General features: G+C 39.6%; 1 protein-coding gene across 4 annotated transcripts; it reads left to right on the top strand.

Annotated features, from left to right (window-relative positions):
* Nucleotides 1–745: 745 nt before the first annotated feature.
* Nucleotides 746–17686, top strand: LOC147134858 (choline transporter-like protein 2). Of its 4 annotated transcripts, none has more exons than XM_086055763.1 (22): nucleotides 746–1106; nucleotides 8278–8326; nucleotides 8397–8470; nucleotides 8580–8664; nucleotides 9093–9177; nucleotides 9589–9702; nucleotides 9829–9889; nucleotides 10316–10439; nucleotides 10583–10666; nucleotides 10734–10846; nucleotides 12883–13014; nucleotides 13260–13359; nucleotides 13504–13596; nucleotides 13746–13830; nucleotides 14001–14263; nucleotides 14342–14436; nucleotides 14745–14848; nucleotides 14934–15007; nucleotides 15092–15162; nucleotides 15394–15482; nucleotides 15598–15682; nucleotides 16152–16881. In XM_086055763.1, the coding sequence occupies exons 1-22, from the start codon at nucleotides 1079–1081 to the stop codon at nucleotides 16343–16345; spliced, it is 2202 nt and encodes a 733-aa protein (XP_085911889.1). In that variant the 5' UTR covers nucleotides 746–1078; the 3' UTR covers nucleotides 16346–16881. The 4 variants fall into 4 exon arrangements, with proteins under 4 accessions (XP_085911889.1, XP_085911891.1, XP_085911888.1 ...); XM_086055765.1 differs by lacking the exon at nucleotides 16152–16881 and adding an exon at nucleotides 17014–17686 and having other exon boundaries at nucleotides 751–1106; XM_086055762.1 differs by lacking the exon at nucleotides 746–1106 and adding an exon at nucleotides 6684–7067.
* The last annotated feature ends 3781 nt before the right edge of the window (nucleotides 17687–21467 follow it).

The following is a 21467-nucleotide window of genomic DNA, read 5'->3' as shown; positions in this document are numbered from 1 at the left end:
CTTGAACTGGTCGCCAGGCAGTTGCAGGGCACACACAGACACGATCCCACACTGCCCAACTCAGGCGTGTGTACCACTACACCATCAGCGACTCTCTTAAATGTGTAATGTACTATATATTGAACCAAATCTTTGACTCACTTTACAAGGTCTTTAATGTAACACTTTAAAGATCATTGTTGCGTTTTGAATTGTCCATCTATCTATTTTCTACTGCTTCTCTTCTTTCAGGTCACGGGTGAGTTGGAGCCCATCCGGGCAGCCATTGAGCAAGCAGCAGGATACACCCTGGGCTAGTTACTAGTTCGCTACCAGGCTTTTTCCAATTGCTCAGAATAAATCACATTCACAATTTTAACTTGTATTTAATGAGGTTGTCACAATGTTGCTTAAATAGGGCAAGTGCATATAGCTCTTCTACCACTGCAAGCTGTCGTGACTCATAGTACAGAGTAAACCCAAGGAATTGTAGGCCTGCGTCTACATTACAAATGAATAGTTTGCATTTATAATTAATGTTGCGTGGGAGTTTATGGGCCAATAAAATATATGCCATGTCACTACTTTGAGGGTGGGGCCATTTTGGGTGTCAGATTACTGCTGATTTGCAAACAGCTAAAACTAAAGTAAATCTCCTTTGTTTCTGTGCTCAGCATGCTTCAGCGTTATGACATCAGATTATCACATTATTAAGAATGTGAACGAGAATAATAATTTAAAAAAGAAAAAAGAAAAAAAAAGACAGTCACCGTAGTCCGTACAGTAGCTTCAACCATTTCTGCTTCTGCCACTTAACGGTATTGTTATGAAGAGGCAAAACCATTACGTTCCGTTTCTTGTTGCTTATTCGCCAAGCCTCACGCCAATCAAGTGTGTACTGTGTTGTGATTGGTCGGCATTCGCCTTGGAGAAATACCCCTTTAAACGATAGTAGGGCAGTCAAGATTTTGGAGCGAGCGGACTTTTACCCTGTGTTCAAATGGACAGAGGTCCTTGACGATCACCACTCCCAAGGCTGGAAATACACACAAGTCGTCGCCTATGAGCCCGTTTGTGTGACAAGAAACATTCAGAAACCATGGAACTGGAAGAGAAGCCCAAATACGGTAACTTCATTATTTTATGCGCTGCTTAGAGGTTCCACATTTGATAGCCAGCTATAAAGCGACTTTACGTCAGCTACTCCAAACATAGCCATATTAAATTGCTTTGTTCTTCAAAGTAATGAAAAAAATCCACATGTTTTATCGGATTTAATGCCATGTGTTTATTACTTCTACGAGCTAGCTGGCAACAGCGAACCACTTTCACTCGTGCCACCCTACGTACAGTGATAGTAAACAACACTAATACTAGGCTCGGAACTTAGCTACTGGTTTTAAGCATACATAAACAAAGTTCACAATAAGATGCAGGAATGTAGAGTTTTAAATGATGCTGCTGGTGTGCCACCCGCATTGTGTTGCGCAGGCTGTCCTAAAACAATATATCCTTTGCTTGTCCAGTTGCTGCCACATTCCTCACACTGGTATGGCAGGCAACTTAGCTGACGTCCAGCTTTGTAAAGGGTGCAGCACGGCTTATTAAAAAATAACTTCAACATAGGGAGAAGGTCCGTTTTTTTCCCCCAGCTAGCTGTTCTCTGCGCCTTTGTTCTAGTTTTTGTGTTGTTCTGTTGTAATTATACCTGCCCTTCCCAGAAATATATCAACACGCAGTGCTGTGTTGTATTACAAAGACATACGTATACATAAGAAAGAGATTATGTTGTGTCGTGTTTTTTTTTGCATACTACATGCCCACAATGGAAAGACTCTACACAGTGGGTGGGTGTGCTATTTAATGATGAAAAATACAAGGATTCACATACTTCTTTTTAGAGCTCAATGACAAATATATTGTCAATGGTGATTTGTCTGCAAATTCCTTGGAAGAAGTGACTTTTTTGAGTCATCCTTCAAAGTCACGTGGTGCAACACAATCAATGCATGTCCGCTATGACTATAATTACATTGACATTAGCATTATTCAGACATTAATTTGACGAAATAATACCCAGAATAAAAAGTGGAAAAGCATTTTTAAAATACTGTACAAACATGGACCAAATCAAGGTTATTTTCAAAGTAAGCAATAACTAATGAAACTTGTAGATTCCAAATCCTTGGTTTGGGCATAGATAGTTTACACAGCATTTTGCAACACTTCAGTAGTACCCATCTGGTCTGTTCCTCTGCTGTACCTTAACCTACCTAAAAATGTGTATTTGTCCAAGATTTTGAATAACAAATAAAAAACGCTTGTGTTCTCAGAGCGCTTTTACACCTCAACTTTGCCTTCTCTGGTCCAACTCACTTGATTGGTTTGTAAACCTGGTCAACTTGGCTAAAAACAAGTGGCTTAACTCTTATTCCACAAACGCAATATTTATCAGAATGCTTTGTTTCAACTAGTGGGCTTGCATAATAACATATTCTGGAAAAAAAAAATGTTTGGGTTGACTTCCACTCTAATAGGCAGATTTGTTTGGGTTGACTTACACTCTAATAGGCAGATTTTTTTCCAATTAACCCTTTTTTATAGTTTTGTCTGGTGGAGAATGTTGGTGCGATGGTGGGTGGAGAATATTGGTGCGATGGTACGGCTGCAAGCATTATGATATTCACCTACCCTGAAAAGACGACTTTCTCTAAAATGTCTCTTATGTGGACCTACACACCGACACAACACCAAGTGAGCGGTGACACAGCGGATGAGCATGCCGTCCATCTGTTGTCAAGATGAGTCTGATTAGCTCGCGAGCTAGCTGTTAGCTAGAGCTCTCCGAGCGTGGGTAGCCCCGCGACGGCTTGGTGAAATATGTTACAGCCAACTGAGACTTCAAACGGATATGAATTTGCGGATCAATCATCCATTCCATCCATTATCTATACCGCTTATCCTCACAAGGGTCCCGGGGCGTGCTGGAGCCTATCCCAGCTGTCTTCGGGCAGTAGGCGGGGGACACCCGGAATTGGTTGCCAACCAATCGCAGGGCACACAGAGACAAACATCCCCACTCACAATCACACCTAGGGGCAATTTAGAGAGTCCAATCAACTTACCATGCATGTTTTTGGAATGTGGGAGGAAACCGGAGTACCCAGAGAAAACCCACGCAGGCACGGGGAGAACATGCAAACTCCACACAGGGAGGCCGGAGCCGGGATCGAACCCACGACCTCTGAACTGTGAGGTGGTCGTGCTAACCAGTCGCCCACCGTGCCGCCCCGGATCAATCATGTAGACACAAAATATATGGAATATTTGATCGACGGTTGAGTGGGGCATGGTTCTAGTACATTAAGCGGACCCGCGCGCAGAGAGACCTGCTTGATTTGTCACGATTTTAAAGCCTCATTTTGTATACTTGCCAATTTTGGTAATTCAAATTATCTTCTATGTGGTGGACTAAATTTACAAAACATTATTTTTACTTTGCGTTGATTTTGATTAAAATGGACCAACGGGCGCTTGTGTGGAAGCAGTTAAGCTACGTGTTTTCAAACGTACGGCCATTATGAAGTTCTCAACGTAGAGCATTGAAATGTACGAAGGCATGACTTGCAACATCCCGTATATACTAATCTGATTTAGATGAATTGGGTTATTGAAACACACTACGCTATTGTTCCCTCATGTTTTATTAATAGCTACATTGGATATGTTTATTTAATCTTAAAGTAGAAAAAAAAAACACTTCCAGGCTTTTGAAAAAGTACTGGTCAAGAAATAGTTAAAGCACGCACTCAAATAAAATGGAATCTACAGATGTATTGTGAGTTTAAGAGCGTAACAGGTTTGAGTATAAAGGCTTTTGTTGTCTTTGGCCAGAGTCAGAAGATCTACAGAAACTGGCCAGTTTTTACACTCAGATGGAAAAGTACTAAACATACTGCCCACAATGTTGAACAAATCTGGAACTTGCCACTAAGGACAGTTCTTCATTGGTTAAGAGCTATGGGCTTCACATGATGGAGTAATTTCAGTTGTAACAAAAACACACACACCCGCATACGCACACACACACCACATTGACAGGATCTGAAGCAGCCATGCCCTGCTTCAGACGAGCTGTAATTAGAAGCCATATTTAGTTTAGAAGAGTGCTTTGAAACATGATTCAAATTCTCTCTGACCTTCCTTTTTGTGTCGTTCGTTAAAGCTCGTGCAGCAGATTTGGGCTCATCTCTTTTGCTGTTTGCTGAGCTTTGGTAGCATTTTTTTTTACCCACTGATCACAAACAACCAGGAATCTCCCCATAATTGTAGCCACCTGTTTCCATTTTGAAGTGCTGGGTCCTAGCATTGACAACCCAGACAGGATCATGTGACTATGCTAATTGTGGTTCTTGCCAACTGGCTAAGCATGACAGTTATGTGCTATTAAGGTCAGTAATTTTAGATGTCAAAGTACAAGTAAATTTTTTTCCTGCAGGTCATATCTTTTCATGACGCCATGTTACTTTCAAAATACAGATGTACAGATTTGACTTTTATCACAACTTAATTGATTTACTGTGGGTTTTTTCAAAATGTCTGTAGACGGTTTTCATGCGATGTCACACACCGCCATGTTGGAGGTGGATGCATTCTTATGTTTGACAAAAGAATCCTCTTGATCTCGGCTGCTAACATGGCAGACAAACAAATAATGTTACTTTATTGGAAGTTAGGCCAAACTGTTCTGAGGTCAATGTGGTCTAAAGTATCCCGCATTAGGATTCTGTTTTTTTCTGTCACGTTTCCTTTTGAAAATTGTGATTTGACAACGGTGCCTCAAAGTATTGGCTATCGAAGACTCTTTTTGAGTTGTAAACAATGTTAGGCCGTCACTATGGTGGTGTTTCCTTGACGAAAACTTAAACTTGCCAACAGCTTGTAATAAAAGATATGTGGGACACAGGCATGGAGGGAAGCAGCTGTTGCCTTGAGATGTTATAAACATCTACCCACGGTTCAGTCAATTGACACTTTAAAAGACAACATTTTAATGTCTGCCTAGTGCTTCTTATTTTTGGTAACGAGGACCAGATTTTGAGGTATATACCAAATACGTTTTGACCCCTGCCCAGCCAACATTGGACCACAGCACCCTCCCCCCCAAAGATATGGATAATAAAATAATAATAAAATTGTTCATTTGCACACACACTTTTTTTTTTTTTGATAACTTAATTAAACTGAGGACTATAGATGGGTCATGACACTGTCCCCACAGGCATGTCCAGTTGGCACTAAGTACGATGGAATCTGAACCACAGGATTTTTTCCCCACTTGCTTTAGAGTTCAATATTTATACTCTGTATCAAACAACGGCCTTTCCATAGATTAGCCCCACTTTTTTTTCAGTTGTGCTACATAGTGGTACATTTTTGCCAGCTGACAATACACAGACAAGCTAACCACTGTACTTCAAACAATGAAACTTATTTGCTTGGCTGAATCCAGGTGGTGATTTTTTTTATTTTTTTTTTACCAAGAAACGAAACATGCAGAAGAAAGTTAAATAGACTTTTTGTTCAACTGCTGACAGCTCGATCTTGTCAGACACGAGTGTAATGAATAAATGTTTTCATTACCTTAGTTAATCCTGTCAACCATGCATCCATTTTCTGAAGCGCTTATCCTCACTAGATCAAACAAAAAAATACTGATGTAGTCGCCTTTGAAGTACTCTATGATAAAGGAGGACCAGGCCAGTCTTATCTAAATTTGTGTTAACAATTGAGTTGGTTGTAGCACGTTGTAAATTTTAAAAAGGGGAACTTTATGTAAATGGCAGGTTGCTATAATTCCCCCCGTCATAAAAATAGAAAAGCGCTTGCATGTTTTGCGTCACAGCCAGCTTTAGCTGCAATTGTACACACAAGTCAGGACATGCCATTTGCCCACCAAATACAGTTTATTTTATTTTATTTTTTTATTATTTTTTATTTTTTACAAGATGTCTGGTTTCAAAATGTGGAATTGGATTTCCTCCCTTTCGAGTGCTTTTAGCAGATTAAAAATGATCACAGCCAACACTCTGCATCCCCTTAAATGTACCTTTACAAATGCCACTCAAAACTTTTTTTTTTGACTCAGTGGATGACTTTTGTAACTTGTATCGTGCACAAGAGGGGTCGATGATGGAGCAAAGCCCATTTCTGAACTGGTCCATACATGTGCAGGTCAATTTCTCACCAAAACAAAATGAATGGAAATGTTCAGTCACGTTTCGTTATGTCATCGTCTGTTATAAATATCCATTTAGGCATTTAGGCACACTGTGGGCTCTTTGTTAAAATCGTGAATTCATCCACCGGCCTATGGACTTGACTGCTGATTACAAATATTGTCAACACAGTATCACAAAGATAAACTTACATGACTTAAAAAATAGGAGTGAGTCCAAATGTTACACTACAAAGCAAATTAAATGCGGTTTGGTCCATTATAAGAAGTTTTAATTGCTTCTCAAAGGCTACACAGACTAGTAGTTGAATCCACATTTCCCCTTGTTTTCAGAAAACATGTGTTTCTGATCACAGCACAACTTTTTATTTTTCCGTTGCCCCTTTTATACACCAAAAGTTCCCACCCATTCTTTTAAACAGACACGCCTCTCCTGTGTCCCTCCCAGACTTCCTGCAGATGAGTTGAGTCTCCTCTGATCTCTGGAGGCCAACAACAAGAAGCCAGTGAGAGAGTGGCTTGTTTTTAGAGGTGGGAGGAGAGACACAGGTGGACCACTGATTGGGAAGAGCCACTTGTTTCAGGATAAACAAGGTGGGGCAAGGAAGGGGGGCAAGCGTAAGGTGGAGGAGTGTTGTTGACTGGCCAGGCTCACAAGGACAGGTTAGACTGGTTTCTACCCACGCGATCCTTACTTCTACTCGCCTCTTGAAAAACTACACCAGTGGGAAGAAAGCGCCAGATAAGTGTCCTTGGAAGGAAAGTAACAAGGGCTCTCTGCACATTTCAACATTAGCCACAGAAAGGAATTTCAAGATGCCAGAGGAAGGCCAATATTATGGAAAACATGGTAATTACCCCTCCGGCTCAAGTTTCGCAATCGCCTTGAAGTCTATACTTGCTTTTGTATTTCTCTGGAAACTAATTGTGTCGCAGTGATTAAATGTTTAGTGTGATACTGGAGTAGCATTAGCAGCTTTGTGTAGTGGCGTGCTGCTAATTATCCAGGTGTGAACAAGAGTAGGGTTGTTTTCTTTTACTTGAACAAATCATAGACTGTACTACCACTGACAAACGGAACACTTGAATTTCAAACTGACAGCACAGGATTTGATAATAACCCAGCCGTCGTCAGGCCCTGTTCCTCTGGACGTTTTGAGTAGAACAGCAACACTGTGGCATCATAGCATGCACTGACAAGAGCACTCACAATGTTTCAGGAAGTGGTTTCTCTAAGAGCCACTTTCAGAAATGCTTCTGAAGCATTAATCCCCTTAAAAGAATCCATAATTGATACGCACAGACTACTGTCGTTTGTCGAGGCTGTGATCCATTCCTGCGTATGAGATACCAATCATATCTGTTATGTTTTCTCATCGCATTATCTTACAACAAATACATTTTCTCTTGGTGTGCTAATTCTAACCCAGTTTCCTCTGTTCTCATAACCTTTCCTTTTGAAGTTGTCATGGCAGCCATTTTCCTTTGCAGAGTATTGCATTTTTAACACTTAAAATTGAATTACAATTGCATCAGATGCTCATTTGTAACTACACTAAACGGTGTGAATTAGGAATTGCTGAAGTACTTTGTAATCCAACTAATTTACTAGTGTCAGCTCTTTGGTGAAAGCAGTACTTTCAATCCCGTTTTCCCCTTAAATTGACAAGCAGCTCCATTTGTTTTGTTGTGATGTTTAAAACGTGGTACAACAAAGAATTTGGCGACCTCTAGTGGTTGTCCATCCTCCATTCGTTCTCTGGTTTTGCTGGTGCTAGTCACCAGGGAGGAATTTGCTGGGTTTCCAGGCGTGTCTGCTTGTAGGGAAAATGGGAGGAAGACTGGAGCACACGACAATGCCAGTTTAAATGAGTTTCCTTTTTTAAAAGTTCCTTCACGTGGCAGTTTGTTGACAAGGAGTAACTGTTCTGTGCGTGACTTTTTTTTTTACAGTACAATACAGTTTGTTTGCAAGGAGTAACTGTTTTGCGTGTGACTATTTTACAGTACAATAATGTTACATAGGTGAGAGATTGAATAAACTTCCCTCTGTTATACAGGCGAGCCCAGGAAGTATGATCCTACATTCAAGGGCCCACTCCAGAAGAGGTGAGAGGGGAATGATTACATGTGATCAGAAATTGGATGATTTTGCTTCAAAATATGCTCTTGTCTCCAGGGGCTGCACAGACATTGTGTGCTGCATATTCTTCATTATTGCCATATTATGTTATATTGGAGTGGGAATACTTGGTAAGAAAAAAAAAGTCATGCAGGTTTTTTTTTTTTTTGTACACTATGTATGAATATAATCTATATGAATAACTTTGCAATGTATTTTTTTTTTCTTTTATTAATCAAGCTTGGTCGCAGGGCGACCCCAGGAAGGTGATCTATCCCACGGACAGCCGAGGCCAGTTCTGCGGGCAGGCTGGCACCCCTCTTGAGTGAGTTCTCAACTTCCTCTTTTTTTAAATTTTTATTTTATTTTTTTAATTTTTTTTTTTTTAAACAGCACAGGTTGAATTCAGATGACATTGAGAACAATTGATACTGAGTTTCATTTCTCTTTTTTTTTTTTTTTCATTTCAAGTTAAATGATTGAGAATTTCTTTTTTTTTTTTTTTTTTAATGCTTTTATGTCTATGCTTCCGGCTCTGCTTCCTACCTGCAACAGGCAGCTGTTTTCAGAGGAGAAAAACAGTCCGACAAGCCTTATTTATAGCATAGCATTGCGTTGTCGAAAATATTTTTTAGATGTTGATTCATATAATTCTGGTTAAACATACAGGAAACAAGAGTGTTGATGATTCATTTTGATTTACATAAAAATGCCTCACACTGACATTTATTATTTGTTTTGTTCCTTTATCAGGAAAAAGCCACTGTTATTCTACTTCAACATCATGAAGTGTGCCAGCCCCATGGTGCTGCTGGAGTTCCAGTGTCCAACCACACAGGTTTTTTTTTTTTTCCCCACTATCACTACGCGTTTTTTGTTGTGTGTCATAAACATGCTTGTGTGTACTTTATAGTGTAGCTTCGAGCATATTTAGTTTTGGCTGTGCTTTAATGATTACCACATATTTTCTAGAGCTAGACCGATATGCTTTTTTTCAGGACCGATATGAAAACTTAAAACAATAGCTTCATGTAGTTTTCTACAGTAAAATGTTAAACTTTCATATAACTTTGTTTTGATTTCCACAGTTTTAAATTGATTTATTATCGGCCAGCAGAGTTAAAAAAAAAGGCCAATGCCGATATTCGTCAGAAAGCCAAATATCGGTGCCGATAATTTGGCCCGGCCGATAATCGGTCCATCCCTAATATTTTCTGCACTGATGCGACTCATTTTATTCCCTCATAAGATGTGTGTGGAGAAGTGTCCAGAGAAGTTCATGACGTTGATCAAAGCTTACAGCAGCAGAAAAGACTTCGACTACTACAAGTCCTTCTGCAAGGAAGGCGTGACTAACTCGATGGTGGGTTTTTAATTGGTGCTAGTAAACTATCAAAGTATCATGTACATGTTTTTTTCACCTGTAGGCTGTTAGAAAATATAAATGCTCCCCTCACACACTGTCTGAGCAGTTTGAACATTGTTTCAGGCTGTAACCGAAATCCTCAAGTTAGGTCTGTGTCCTGCCATGCTGACACCCAGCAAGCCATGTGAGTTCAGTCTCTGTGCATCTTTTGTCAAATTTTCCTGTAATAATTATCTGGTTTTTGCCTTGCATGACTCCCAGCAGTGGATATTTCCCCACCTTATCGACTACTTCCTCAAACTTAGCAATATTGCTAAATACATTGGCTTTTGAAGTTGCAGCATTGTTACTTTTGTAGTTCTCATGAAAACGCATACATAATGTACCGGTAATGCTGCACCGTCGCATAGAACAGTTTTTTTTTTTTTTTTCACTTACAGGAAGAGTTATTTTTAGATTTGTTTTCCACCCATGGGGTTCAGATTTTCAAGTACGTTTCCCATTCAGTATCTGTAGAAATGTTGAAGAGCCTACTTAAAGATCCACAAAGGAAGGTTTGCGTATAAAATGCAGTTTGACAGTTTTTTTCCCTCTTTGAACTTTCTTTCAGTCACCCGCAGGTGCTTCCCAGCTTTGGGTCAAAAAGGAGGAGTGATAACTGTCGGAAACAACACTCACTTTGATGATGGAACTGGAAATATTCGAGATGCCAAGGATCTTATAGATGGAGTGAAGTGAGTGCTGGGGTTATTACAGAAGAAAAACCAGTAATCCTCCACAGTTTCCTGAAATACTTACTTTTACGATATGATCTTCCGCTATAGATTATACAAATTTTACGCTAAGATGTGCTCTGTGTCTCCCCGCCCACCAACAGGAACGCAACTGTGGTTATTGAAGCTCGCCAGGTGGTCATGAAAATCTTTGAGGATTACACACAGTCGTGGTACTGGATTCTGATGTAAGATGCCTTCAGCGGAAAGCATAGATTGTTGTATACCTGCTCAACCGCGTCACTCTCTCTCCAGAGGTTTGGTTATTGCAACGGTCCTCAGTCTGGTCTTCATCATCCTCCTGCGCTTCCTGGCAGGGATCATGGTCTGGATCATGGTAGCCTTGGTGATAATAGTGATAGGATATGGTAAGACCTACTGGTAGTAAAAAAAAACTAAAAAAAAAACGGACACGGACCGTGTGATGATAGGTGACGTGAAAACAATATGGGACAATGTGGCATACAACAGTTTTATTTATTTTTATTTTTTGTTTCTTTTGTTTTTAACTCATGCCTGCGTGTGACGTATGTAGTTTTGACGCTGACCGACGAACTGGGCGAGCCTGAAATAATGACGGAACGATGACTGACGTGCCCAACACTGCAAAATTATTAAATGTACAACCAAAATTTACATGGCATTCACACCAAATAAATGCGCTAATTAAAATATTTAAAATTCCACTTGCCTATATAATCGTCGTACACAAACTTACAGCAAAAGTATGGCAAATTATACTGATTATGGAATTGAGAGAAATGTATTTGCAAACGGATACAAGTTCTAAAGTCTACACAACCCTGTTCAAATGTTTAATTTTTGTGATATAAAAACAAAACAGAAGAACAGAGACAGAATTTCTGTTTCCGCGATAACCAGTATAACTCAGTTGAACAAAATCTTTTTGACAGTGAAAGTAAAAAAACAGCAGAAATGCTTCACCCCAAATATTGGACATTTTTCAATTCTCGCCACCTTGTCTGCAAAGCATGATGCTGACACCCAAATATTTTACTGAGCTGGTCTTTTTGGCGATGAGAAGTGTTGTGTTTGCGCCAAACATCTTTTGGCGTTATGCCCAAAAAAGTCCAGCCTTGGTTTCAGCAGACACAACAAATTTCCCACGTTTCACTTCTTTATTTTTACTTCTCTCTCGAAAATACTTTTTTTTTTTTCTCAAAATGACTTATACCGATTACGGGTCAAGTTAATGGCAGAAGAGGTTTTGAAAGGATTTATTTTGGGTGTATTACAAGACCCTTTGCATTTCAACAGGCGCGTGCAGATTTTTTATATCCACTGAATTTCAGTAGTACAAGGATGAGTTTCATTCTTTATACATGATTAGGGTGACCAGATTTTTCCAAATTTGGCCACTACAGTTTTGCTGAAAATCAAATATATAGTAAATTCTCATCAGGAACCAACTATAACAAATTCAATTGCTAGTCAATCTGATGACCGGTGGTTATTACTTGAGCTAATGCTAAATGCTATCTTGGTTGACAGTTCAACAGCTTTAAACAAGTCAGTGCATTATTGTCAATCCAATATCCAACCTGTTTTGATTTTGAAATATTTCCATGTACCACCTGCAATGTTGCTCATGTACTAGTCATTGCTAGAGGTGGACATTTTTACAACATTTTGGTGGTCCATTTGTCAGCCGGCAGTGGCCAGGGTACCCGTCCAGCATTTTTCGTGACGAACTGAATTATAATCGTGAGTTAAGTCCATTGGTCTGTCAGTCGGTCCCCGCCAAAAAAAAACATGCCGTCTGGTCACCCTGACTGACTATGACTGTTTTGTCTTTCAGTTAGTATGTGTGACATCATAAAAGGAACATTTTTGGTAGAACAATATGCTTATGCTTTTTTATTTTTTACAATTTTATTGAATATTGAACACCTGTGGTTTTGAAAAAATGTTTCCTCAAGATCCTTTTTACACCAGGCATTTTATTTAAAGTTACACAATGTCATATCATATGCAAGAGTTGCATCAAGCATTTCACAATGACATTCAGTTCTAAACAACTCCCATAAAGACTAGCTTTTGTCCCTGAACGTGGCAACTAAAATATAAGAAACAGCGGTCAGTATGATTTAGTTCTACAACACTGCAAATTATAAAAAACAGTTAAAACTAAGACAAAAATAGCTACAGCGGTTGTATTAGTGTCATTAGGCTGTGCAGGAGCACCAAATGTTGTGGCTGGTGACTGATATTAACAAATGGATGCTTGAGATGCATTTCCTGGTTCTGCAGTTTTGCCTTACACATTATGACAAAATACATTACAAGCAACATCCATTAACTGTGCAAAAATGTACACCATAATACCACAAAGGTGCTTGTTTTACAATGGAAAAGCTAAAATGTCTTTTAAATCTGTATTTAGGTATCTTCCACTGCTACATGGAGTACGCTGCCCTGAAGGGTACGCCTGGTTCTGATGTGACCCTGCAGGATCTTGGCTTTCAGACAGACTTCACCGTCTACCTTCAGATCAGACAGACCTGGCTGGCCTTCAGTAAGTTCAACAGTGTACCGTACAGAAGTAGGACACATCTTGCCTTCATCAGCACAGTTTGATTTGGTACAGTTCATAAGCTTTTATTGTCATTATTCTGCTCTACCGTCAACACAAGCATAGTTATGGCAACCGCGGTTTTGCATATGTGCAGATTAAAAAGAAATTAATCTGTGCATTAAAATAAAAACGCTTATGGGTGTCCTCTAATTCTGCTGTTTCTCACCGCTGCTCTTCCTTTTTAGTGATCATTCTCGCCATAGTAGAAGTGATCATCATCCTTCTACTCATCTTCCTCAGGAAAAGAATCCTAATTGCCATTGCGCTCATCAAAGAAGCCAGCAAGTAAGCGGTCACTTTTGAACTGTAGCTGACAATGTCTTGAAAAACAAATGTCAAAACATTTAGCCACCAGGACTTAGTCAAGTAAGTAATTTGATATTATCTTTAAGGGTAGAAATGATGATGATGTTGATGATGTGTTGACAGGGCGATTGGACATGTGATGTGTTCTCTCCTCTACCCGCTGTTCACTTTTCTCCTTCTGGCTATAGTCATCGCCTACTGGGCCACCACTGCTGTGTATCCTTTTTTTTTTTTTTTTTTTGGGACACCTCAATTTTGGATAGGCTGGCCGCATTGAAAGATTTGACAGGAAGTACATCTTCTTTGGCCTGACCCTGAAAACAATGGATGGTAATCCAATATTTGTCCTTGACATACCTGTTCAGTTTCCTGTCTACTTCAAATGAACCCATCTACAAGGTGTTCAACGAGACAGCGTGTGAGCACTCGAGGAAAACATGCGATCCAGCTGTGAGTCCCCACACCCCCATTTTCTCAGTTTGTGAACTTTATAGTTAAGTTTCCAAGCATCTCTTGGTTGGGTGTCTCCCCCCCCTTATAGTCAAAAGTTGAGACGCCATGTTTACATGGGTCAGTGAATCCCAAGATGTTGGATTTGACCTGTGTATGTGTGTGCACAGAACTACACGACCACAACCATGAAAGCGCAGTGCCCGGACTCCGAGTGCCTTTTTGCCTTCTACGGGGGAGAGACAGTTTACCATAAATACCTGATCGGCTTGCAGTTCTACAACGTCTTCCTCTTCTTTTGGTGTGCCAACTTTGTCACAGCGCTGGGACAGATGACTTTGGCGGGGGCCTTTGCCTCCTACTACTGGGCTTTTGTCAAGCCAGACGACATGCCTTCCTTCCCCATATTTTCGTCTCTCGGGAGATCTCTCAGGTGTGTGTTTTATAGTGCATCTTCCTTCGTTTGACGTAGGCCACCTGTGGCTTGAATAACTTGGCTTGTTTTATTTAGGTATCACACAGGAACTCTGGCGTTTGGCTCCCTGATCCTTTCAATCATCCAAATCATTAGAGTTCTGCTGGAGTATCTGGACCATAAACTTAAAGGTCAGTCACTTTTTGTTGACATGTTAATATTATGTAGACTACAGTGCTGTACCGGGCTTGCCTTGTGCACATTTTATTTTTGTTAGATTCTGCCGTAGTCTCTACACTATGTGTCTTTCCCATCCTTTAAGAGTAAAATTAATTGATTTTAAGTTTACTGCATCCAGGTGACTGCTTTGCTCTCGCAGGGTGCCGTTGCCGTGTACTAAAAAGAGTTGAAACATTGCAAAGGCCTTACAGAAAGTATGCACATTCCATGTTCTTATTGGCACAGCTTGAGGTTTTTGGACTCTTTATTTTCTTTCCAGGAGCCCATAATAAGTGCACCAGATTCCTCATGTGCTGTCTGAAGTGCTGCTTTTGGTGCTTGGAGAAATGCATCAAGTTCTTAAACAGAAACGCCTACATTATGGTGAGTTGTCTGTGTTTTAGGTTGACCTAACTCCTGGAACATCAGGCTTTGTAATAAGACATGTCTTTCCACATTTGGCCACTAGGTGGCGATATATGGCAAAAACTTCTGCACATCTGCCAGAGATGCCTTCTTCCTGCTCATGAGGAATATGATTAGGTTCTTGATTTCTTATTATCATAAATATATATTTCAATCAAGTTTAAAGTAGCAGTTGTGAAAATTCTTGACTGTATTTTCTAGGGTGGCTGTGTTGGACAAAGTGACAGATTTCCTCTTGTTTTTGGGCAAACTGCTCATTGTTGGACTCGTGGGTGAGTGTTTGTCGTCTGTGCTCTTCACGCTTGATTAGAATTTTCCCCCTGAGGCCTTCACTCTTTGAAACCACAATGCGACGGCTCTGCAAATATACGCTGATTGCGTAACTTTGTTTGACCTCACAAAATCAGAACACATTGCTCTTGATGAAAGTGCCCGATGCAAGAAAAGACAAGGACACAATTGAGGACTTTTTTTTTTTTTTTTTCTTTTTGCTCCTGCTACAGGGGTCTTTGCTTTTTTCTTCTTCTCTGGGAGAGTGAAGGCCTTTGAGGACACCGCCCCCCATCTCCACTACTACTGGGTGCCGATCCTGGTGAGTCATTTAAGATAAACTTGATCAATACATATCATCAAATTATGATGGCAGGAGCTTTCTCACAATATTGTATAGTTGATGTGTTTTTTTCTGATGCTTTTGTCCTCACTAGACTGTGGTGGTCAGCTCCTATCTTATTGCCCATGGATTCTTCAGTGTGTACGCCATGTGCGTGGACACGCTTTTCCTCTGCTTCTGTGAGTAGAACCACCTCACTGGTCACTTCATCATGCAGTGCATGAAACACTCGATACAAAAATAACACGTTTTGCAGCTACTGTATTTCGAGCAGAAAACAAAATCTTTTCATCGGACTTGATCAGAACTTATTCCTTGAATTATTGCTTTGCTTCTGGTGTTGGGCTGTCTGCATGTAAATGGGTCTTAACAAGAAAGCAATTAATGAAACTACCATTTCATTCTGTGGCTTACTAAGTCTTCAAAATGTATTTTTCTGAACAAGTGATTGTGGTAACTTTTTTGCTTGCTTGCCTGCTATTTTGACTTTCTCTTTTTGTGTCTTCCCTCATTCCCCTCAACGCACTCCCATCCACTTTCCTTCCTGCCAATTTTAACACCTTTCTTCTCACCTTGACTTCATAACTAAACGTCTCACCCATTCATTAACATGCACACATTCTTACACAAACTCACGCACAAATTCAGGTGAAGACCTGGAGCGTAATGACGGTTCAACTGTGAGGCCTTATTACATGTCCACGTCTCTCCGTGCGATTCTCTGGAAGAACAAGGAGGGTCCGCCGTCTTCTGCTCAGCTACAGGATGAAGAAATCAGTGGGGAGAAACAGTTTGAGGAGGCCACGACTTTCATAGACAGGAATTATGACAAAGACATTTAGATTTGACTTTGAAACGAAGGAGATGGTTCTCTTTTTGAGACTTATCCCTCACAGGCATGCTCAGAAGTGGCAAGTATCCAAAACAGGGACGTTTATTGAACAACGAAGTCATCTTAAGACAGCTGAATACTGGTACTGTTGACACGTCTCCAAATTACATGTGTGGAATGTCTCCATTTTCCAGGAGGGTAAAACGCGATGGAAAAGCTTTTGGGAAACGTGATTGGTAGTAATGTATTCACGCTGCTGGCCGGTAGCCATTTGAGGGACACCACTTATGTGCCTACTTTCCTAATTCAATGATCGTCTGAGTGCATCTTTGAATGTAAAGGTTTAGAATTTGAGAATTAGAAGCTTTAAAGTAATTGATCTGTACTAACAATTAATGACCTAGAAGCTTGATTTGCCTTGTACGGGTACTGTCAGCATTTCAGTTTTTACTGTGAATTTACCTAGTTTTGATGGCAGTGCCTCATAACTTTTGACATGTTTGCCAATGTATTTGATATAATAAAGCAGAATTAATGGCAACAAGATTCAGGATTCTATGGCCAAATGTGATGTTTTGAAGTAGAATTGGAGACTGTTTATGATGAACACCTTCAAGTAAAAACAATTGCAATGTCAAAGTGAACATCTTTTTTTTTTTTTTTTTTGTCTGTCTTCAGTGGAGGATCTTGAGAGGAATGATGGCAGTCCAGAGAGGCCATACCTCATGCCCGAGAGCCTCCGCAAAGTCCTGAACAAGAAGAACAAGAATGCACCAGCTCAGTAGAGCATGTCCTCCCTGCTAGCAGCGATGGCATTCATGTGGTGTGATTGGTAAATAATAATAATAATGAAAGAGCACAAAAAAAAGATCCTGATGCTTCTCCGAACCCTCAGGTGATAACCACGTTTTTTGTTACATGATAGGTCTGAAAGACATTACAGTATATCACATTTATTTATTATACAGCTTTCTGGATTTAACAATGTCTATCCTTATTGTATATTTGCAGTGCAGTAAACATCCATATTATTACTATTTTTTTTTTTTTTGGCCAAAGTAGCAGTAGATGTATATTTGAAGTACATGAAGGTAAACCTTAAATCAAACTTTATTTATACATTACGTTACATTTATATACACTTAGTTTTTCGTTTGTTGTGTGTGTGGTTTTTTTTAAACACCAAAGCCATTGTACGACCAATGTGAGGCTGTGTACACACTGCATGTCAAATCTGATGTGCTGAAATGTATTTTGTACTGCTTTTTAATGTCATTTTTTATGACTGTTTTTGTGTATGGCTTGAATTGCAAATGTTTTTGAAATAAAAGTAAACATGTTTTGTATATCATTTAGTATTGTTAGTCATCATTTTACAGTAGGTCTTTGAGAAGGTTTACATAGAGCTGCACTGACATCACGCCCAACTTTGTTTACTATTCCCTTTTATAGTTGCTGATATTTGTCTGTTTTAATTTCAACAAAAGTTTTTGAAACCATGGTATGGTTAAAAAGCAACTTCAATGTGCAGTTTCAATAAAATGCCCAAAATAACGGTAGAGGTTTCAGAAATTCAGAATTAATATAATCCAATAAAGCACAAAATGTGTTTACCTTTAAACAAAAAAATAACTGCATATGTAAATGCAGAAGCTAACGTTAAGTACTACATAATTGTTTAGAATTAAAGGCATATCAGCGTGCTCAGTGGAGAGATGTGACCGCAAACAATACAGCAGCTGAAAACACCTGCAACCGGGGTAGCAAATTCCCAGTGATTCAGAGGTATTTGCCTTTGCCTGGTTGATGACAATCAACAGCAACATTTGTTTGCCTTTCCTTTCTACGACAGTAAATTACTTCAAATACAGAGCCCTCCAGAATTATTGGCACCCCTGGTTAAAAGATGTTAAAGGTCTTAAAATTTATTTTATTTGCAGAAGCATAGTGTCATACTGAAAATTATAGATCTGGGTCATCAGACAGAATCAAGCTCCTCCCATGGCCATCACAACCCAGACCTCAACCGTATTGAAAAGCTGTGGAAGAGGATAAAGAGTAGAATGCAGTGGAGAGGACTAAGGTCGCTGGATGATTGTGTAAAGAGGAATGGTACTTCAATGAAGGAAAGAGTTAAAGGACAAAATAAGGATTTTTAAAAAAATATCACACAATACTGTATCTGCTTTGGAATTAACCGTCGTACCACCGTACTAGCGCAGCACTCAGGGTTACAAGCGTCTCACGAGCCACGTGTGCTGCAGGATATATGACTTCATTTGGTTTTGTTTGCACTCTTACTGATAATTCAGGAGGCGCATCACAAAGGGTTGTTTTCTCAGCAATTGTGCGTCATCGGACTTGAGTGATTAATGAAGCCTGCTGGTTAGTGAGGGGTGGCTTTCACTCCAGTCTCCAAGGTGAACACCTGAGCAGCCTGAGTGGAGCCCTTATAACCGGCTGGTATACACTTGATAGGAGCCACTGTGTCCCTGGCAACCCGAAGGATGATAAACAGCACGTGTGTAATATCCAAGTGAATATGTATCTATGTCAAATATTTAAATATCAAAGGTCAATAATGAAGGCAAATGGGAATACCATTTCAAGTGCTGGCTAACACTTAAGAGGACCCTTTTTACAATGCCTCGGTTTGAATAAACACTCCATAAATTTCAGGGAACATATTACAAATTCAACAATGAACATAGGCAGAACACATTTTACTGATGTATTATTGAGAATGTGGTTTTTCTTGTTTGAACTCATGTGCATATTGTCATGCTGGTAAAACGATCACTAACTTGGATCTGCATTCTATCCATCTGTCGTCTCATCAAAGCATCACAGATTGAAATAATAATTGAAAAAATAATCATAGCAGGTGGCACGGCACGGTGGTCGACTGGTTAGCACGTCCGCTTCACAGTTCAGGGGTCAGTTCCAAAGTTGAATACCCTGGAGTCTTGAATTTTGAACTTCCAAATTGTCAGAACTGAAACAGCTGTCATTCATGACATCAATCAATTTATATATGTATTTCGGCTATTCGCAGTATTTCTCTTAAAGAGAAAAAAAAGAGGTGACTGACAATGGAACCGATTATTTCTATTTCTATTACTTCCTAGGGGAAAAGTGATTCTAAATAAGACAAAATGAAAGGCTTCCTGGCACTGATTGTGATTGGCCTCAGAGGCTCAAATTCAATATTAATTTAAAGTTTATATGGAATTTTCTCCTTGAACCTCATGTTTTATGCTGACATTCTTAAACTGTAGCAAACGTTTTCGACAGCCTTTATGGGAGCCCCTAACATGCATGATTCGGCGCAGTCATATGAATGCAAATACTTTGGAACAAGTAGCCGATCTGCCTCCTGTGTTGATAAAGAACTGTTTGTCTGCATTCCTTGACACCACTGTAACCTATGTGCACATCTTCCTCTGAGGGCTTTGAATTCCAGAAATTCATAAACCAAATACAGGGAAAAGATGTCGCACATGCACGTCTCAAGTAAAACTCAAGGTTCAAGTCAAGTCCTGTGATAAATCAAGTCACCATATGCAGTAACTGATTATCATAAAGAGACCTATAAGGCCTCTATTTACGTACCTAACGTGCATGTACAGCAAGTGTCAAACGGCGGAACTCAAGGACCACTATCCTGCATGTTTTAGATGTTTCCATCCTCCAACACAGGATAGTGGCCCTCAAGGACCGTAGTTTGATACCTGTGTGATGTACAAGACCTCTCAAGCTTGCGCACACTAGTTCAACACAACTCTATAACACAACTTTAATAATCATCAGTTTAACATCTAGGATCAAAACTTGTTTTAGATTCCAAAGACCATTACCCTTTTTTTTCTTTCTAAAAACACCCCAACAAAACATAAAACCAGCAACAAGACAGAATCAGTCTTTTCACAGTCATTTTCTTTTTACAAATTGCAATATAGTCCCCCTTTCTTGGATGGAGACTGAGATAATGCGATATGTATGTACGGACAGAAAGATGAGTCATGACTGGTCAGCTTCAGAAAACAGGTGAGCCATGCTTGGTCATTTTCAGTCGACAGAAGTAACAAAATGGCCGCCCCCTAAGATGGCTGAAAACGAGTGGATTTTGCTGCTTAACTCATATTCCACAAATGCAATATTAATCACAATGCTGTGTTTTGACTAGTGGAGGCTCATAGAACAGATTACTGTAAAGAATTTTCTCGGGTCGACTTCCCGTTTAACTTGCATTTGATTTTAAAACCATTACTCCATTTCCTGTTTGCAAATTAAATTTACTTGACTTTAAAACCATATTTATTCCATATAACATGTTTTAAAACTCAAACATACTTGATTCAAAAACCAACATCCAAATTCATTTTTACGTTTTATCTTGAAATCAAACACATAAAATCAACATAAATCAGGTCTGTTATTCATCATGCCTCAAATCAAATCACAAGTCACCAAAACAGTGACTCGATTCGACGTCGCAATGGCTCGGGTCTCCAACTCTGATGAAATGATTAACATGTATTCATACCTGAACAATTCAGGACACACCAAACTGTAAATACTGAGCTCCACACTTGAGCACATGGTGTGCAAAGCCTTTGAGAGATAGCATTCAGAGCGATATTGTGATATAAAGTTCATTTGCTTATTTGGTTTCCTAAAAAAAGCCCCAGTGCAGTGCCCAAACATGTTCTTCATAAGACAAGTTAGCATGTGTCCAGTTAGAATATGATTCCTTTTGCTTAAGAGTCAATAGTCGTTTCCAACATTAAATAAAATGTGCTCTGTTTTTGCGTTGCCTCTCTACATAACATGTGTTGTCTTATTGTCACTCATATTAAGCAATGATCACTATGCAGCGTTGTAAACCTGTATGGTTCATGTCGGCTCCGAGTGAACAACGTGGAGGAGAAACATTGATAGAACCCATGCAGGCCCGTCTCTGAAAATTTAATCTATAACCAACATGTGTTGAAGTCAGGAAGCACAGTACTTTTTAAATGACATGTTACTTTTTGACAAAGGGAGACTGATACTGAAGGAAACAACATAGAATGTTTTGACCATTCATTCTGTGGTGCCTCCAAACACCAAAGAAAAAAAATAGATAAAAT

Source organism: Filicampus tigris, chromosome 16 (assembly GCF_054856515.1).
Source record: "Filicampus tigris isolate MCC_2025a chromosome 16, RoL_Ftig_1.0, whole genome shotgun sequence".
Taxonomy (NCBI): Eukaryota; Metazoa; Chordata; class Actinopteri; order Syngnathiformes; family Syngnathidae; genus Filicampus; species Filicampus tigris.
This window is presented reverse-complemented; position numbering and strand designations above follow the sequence as displayed.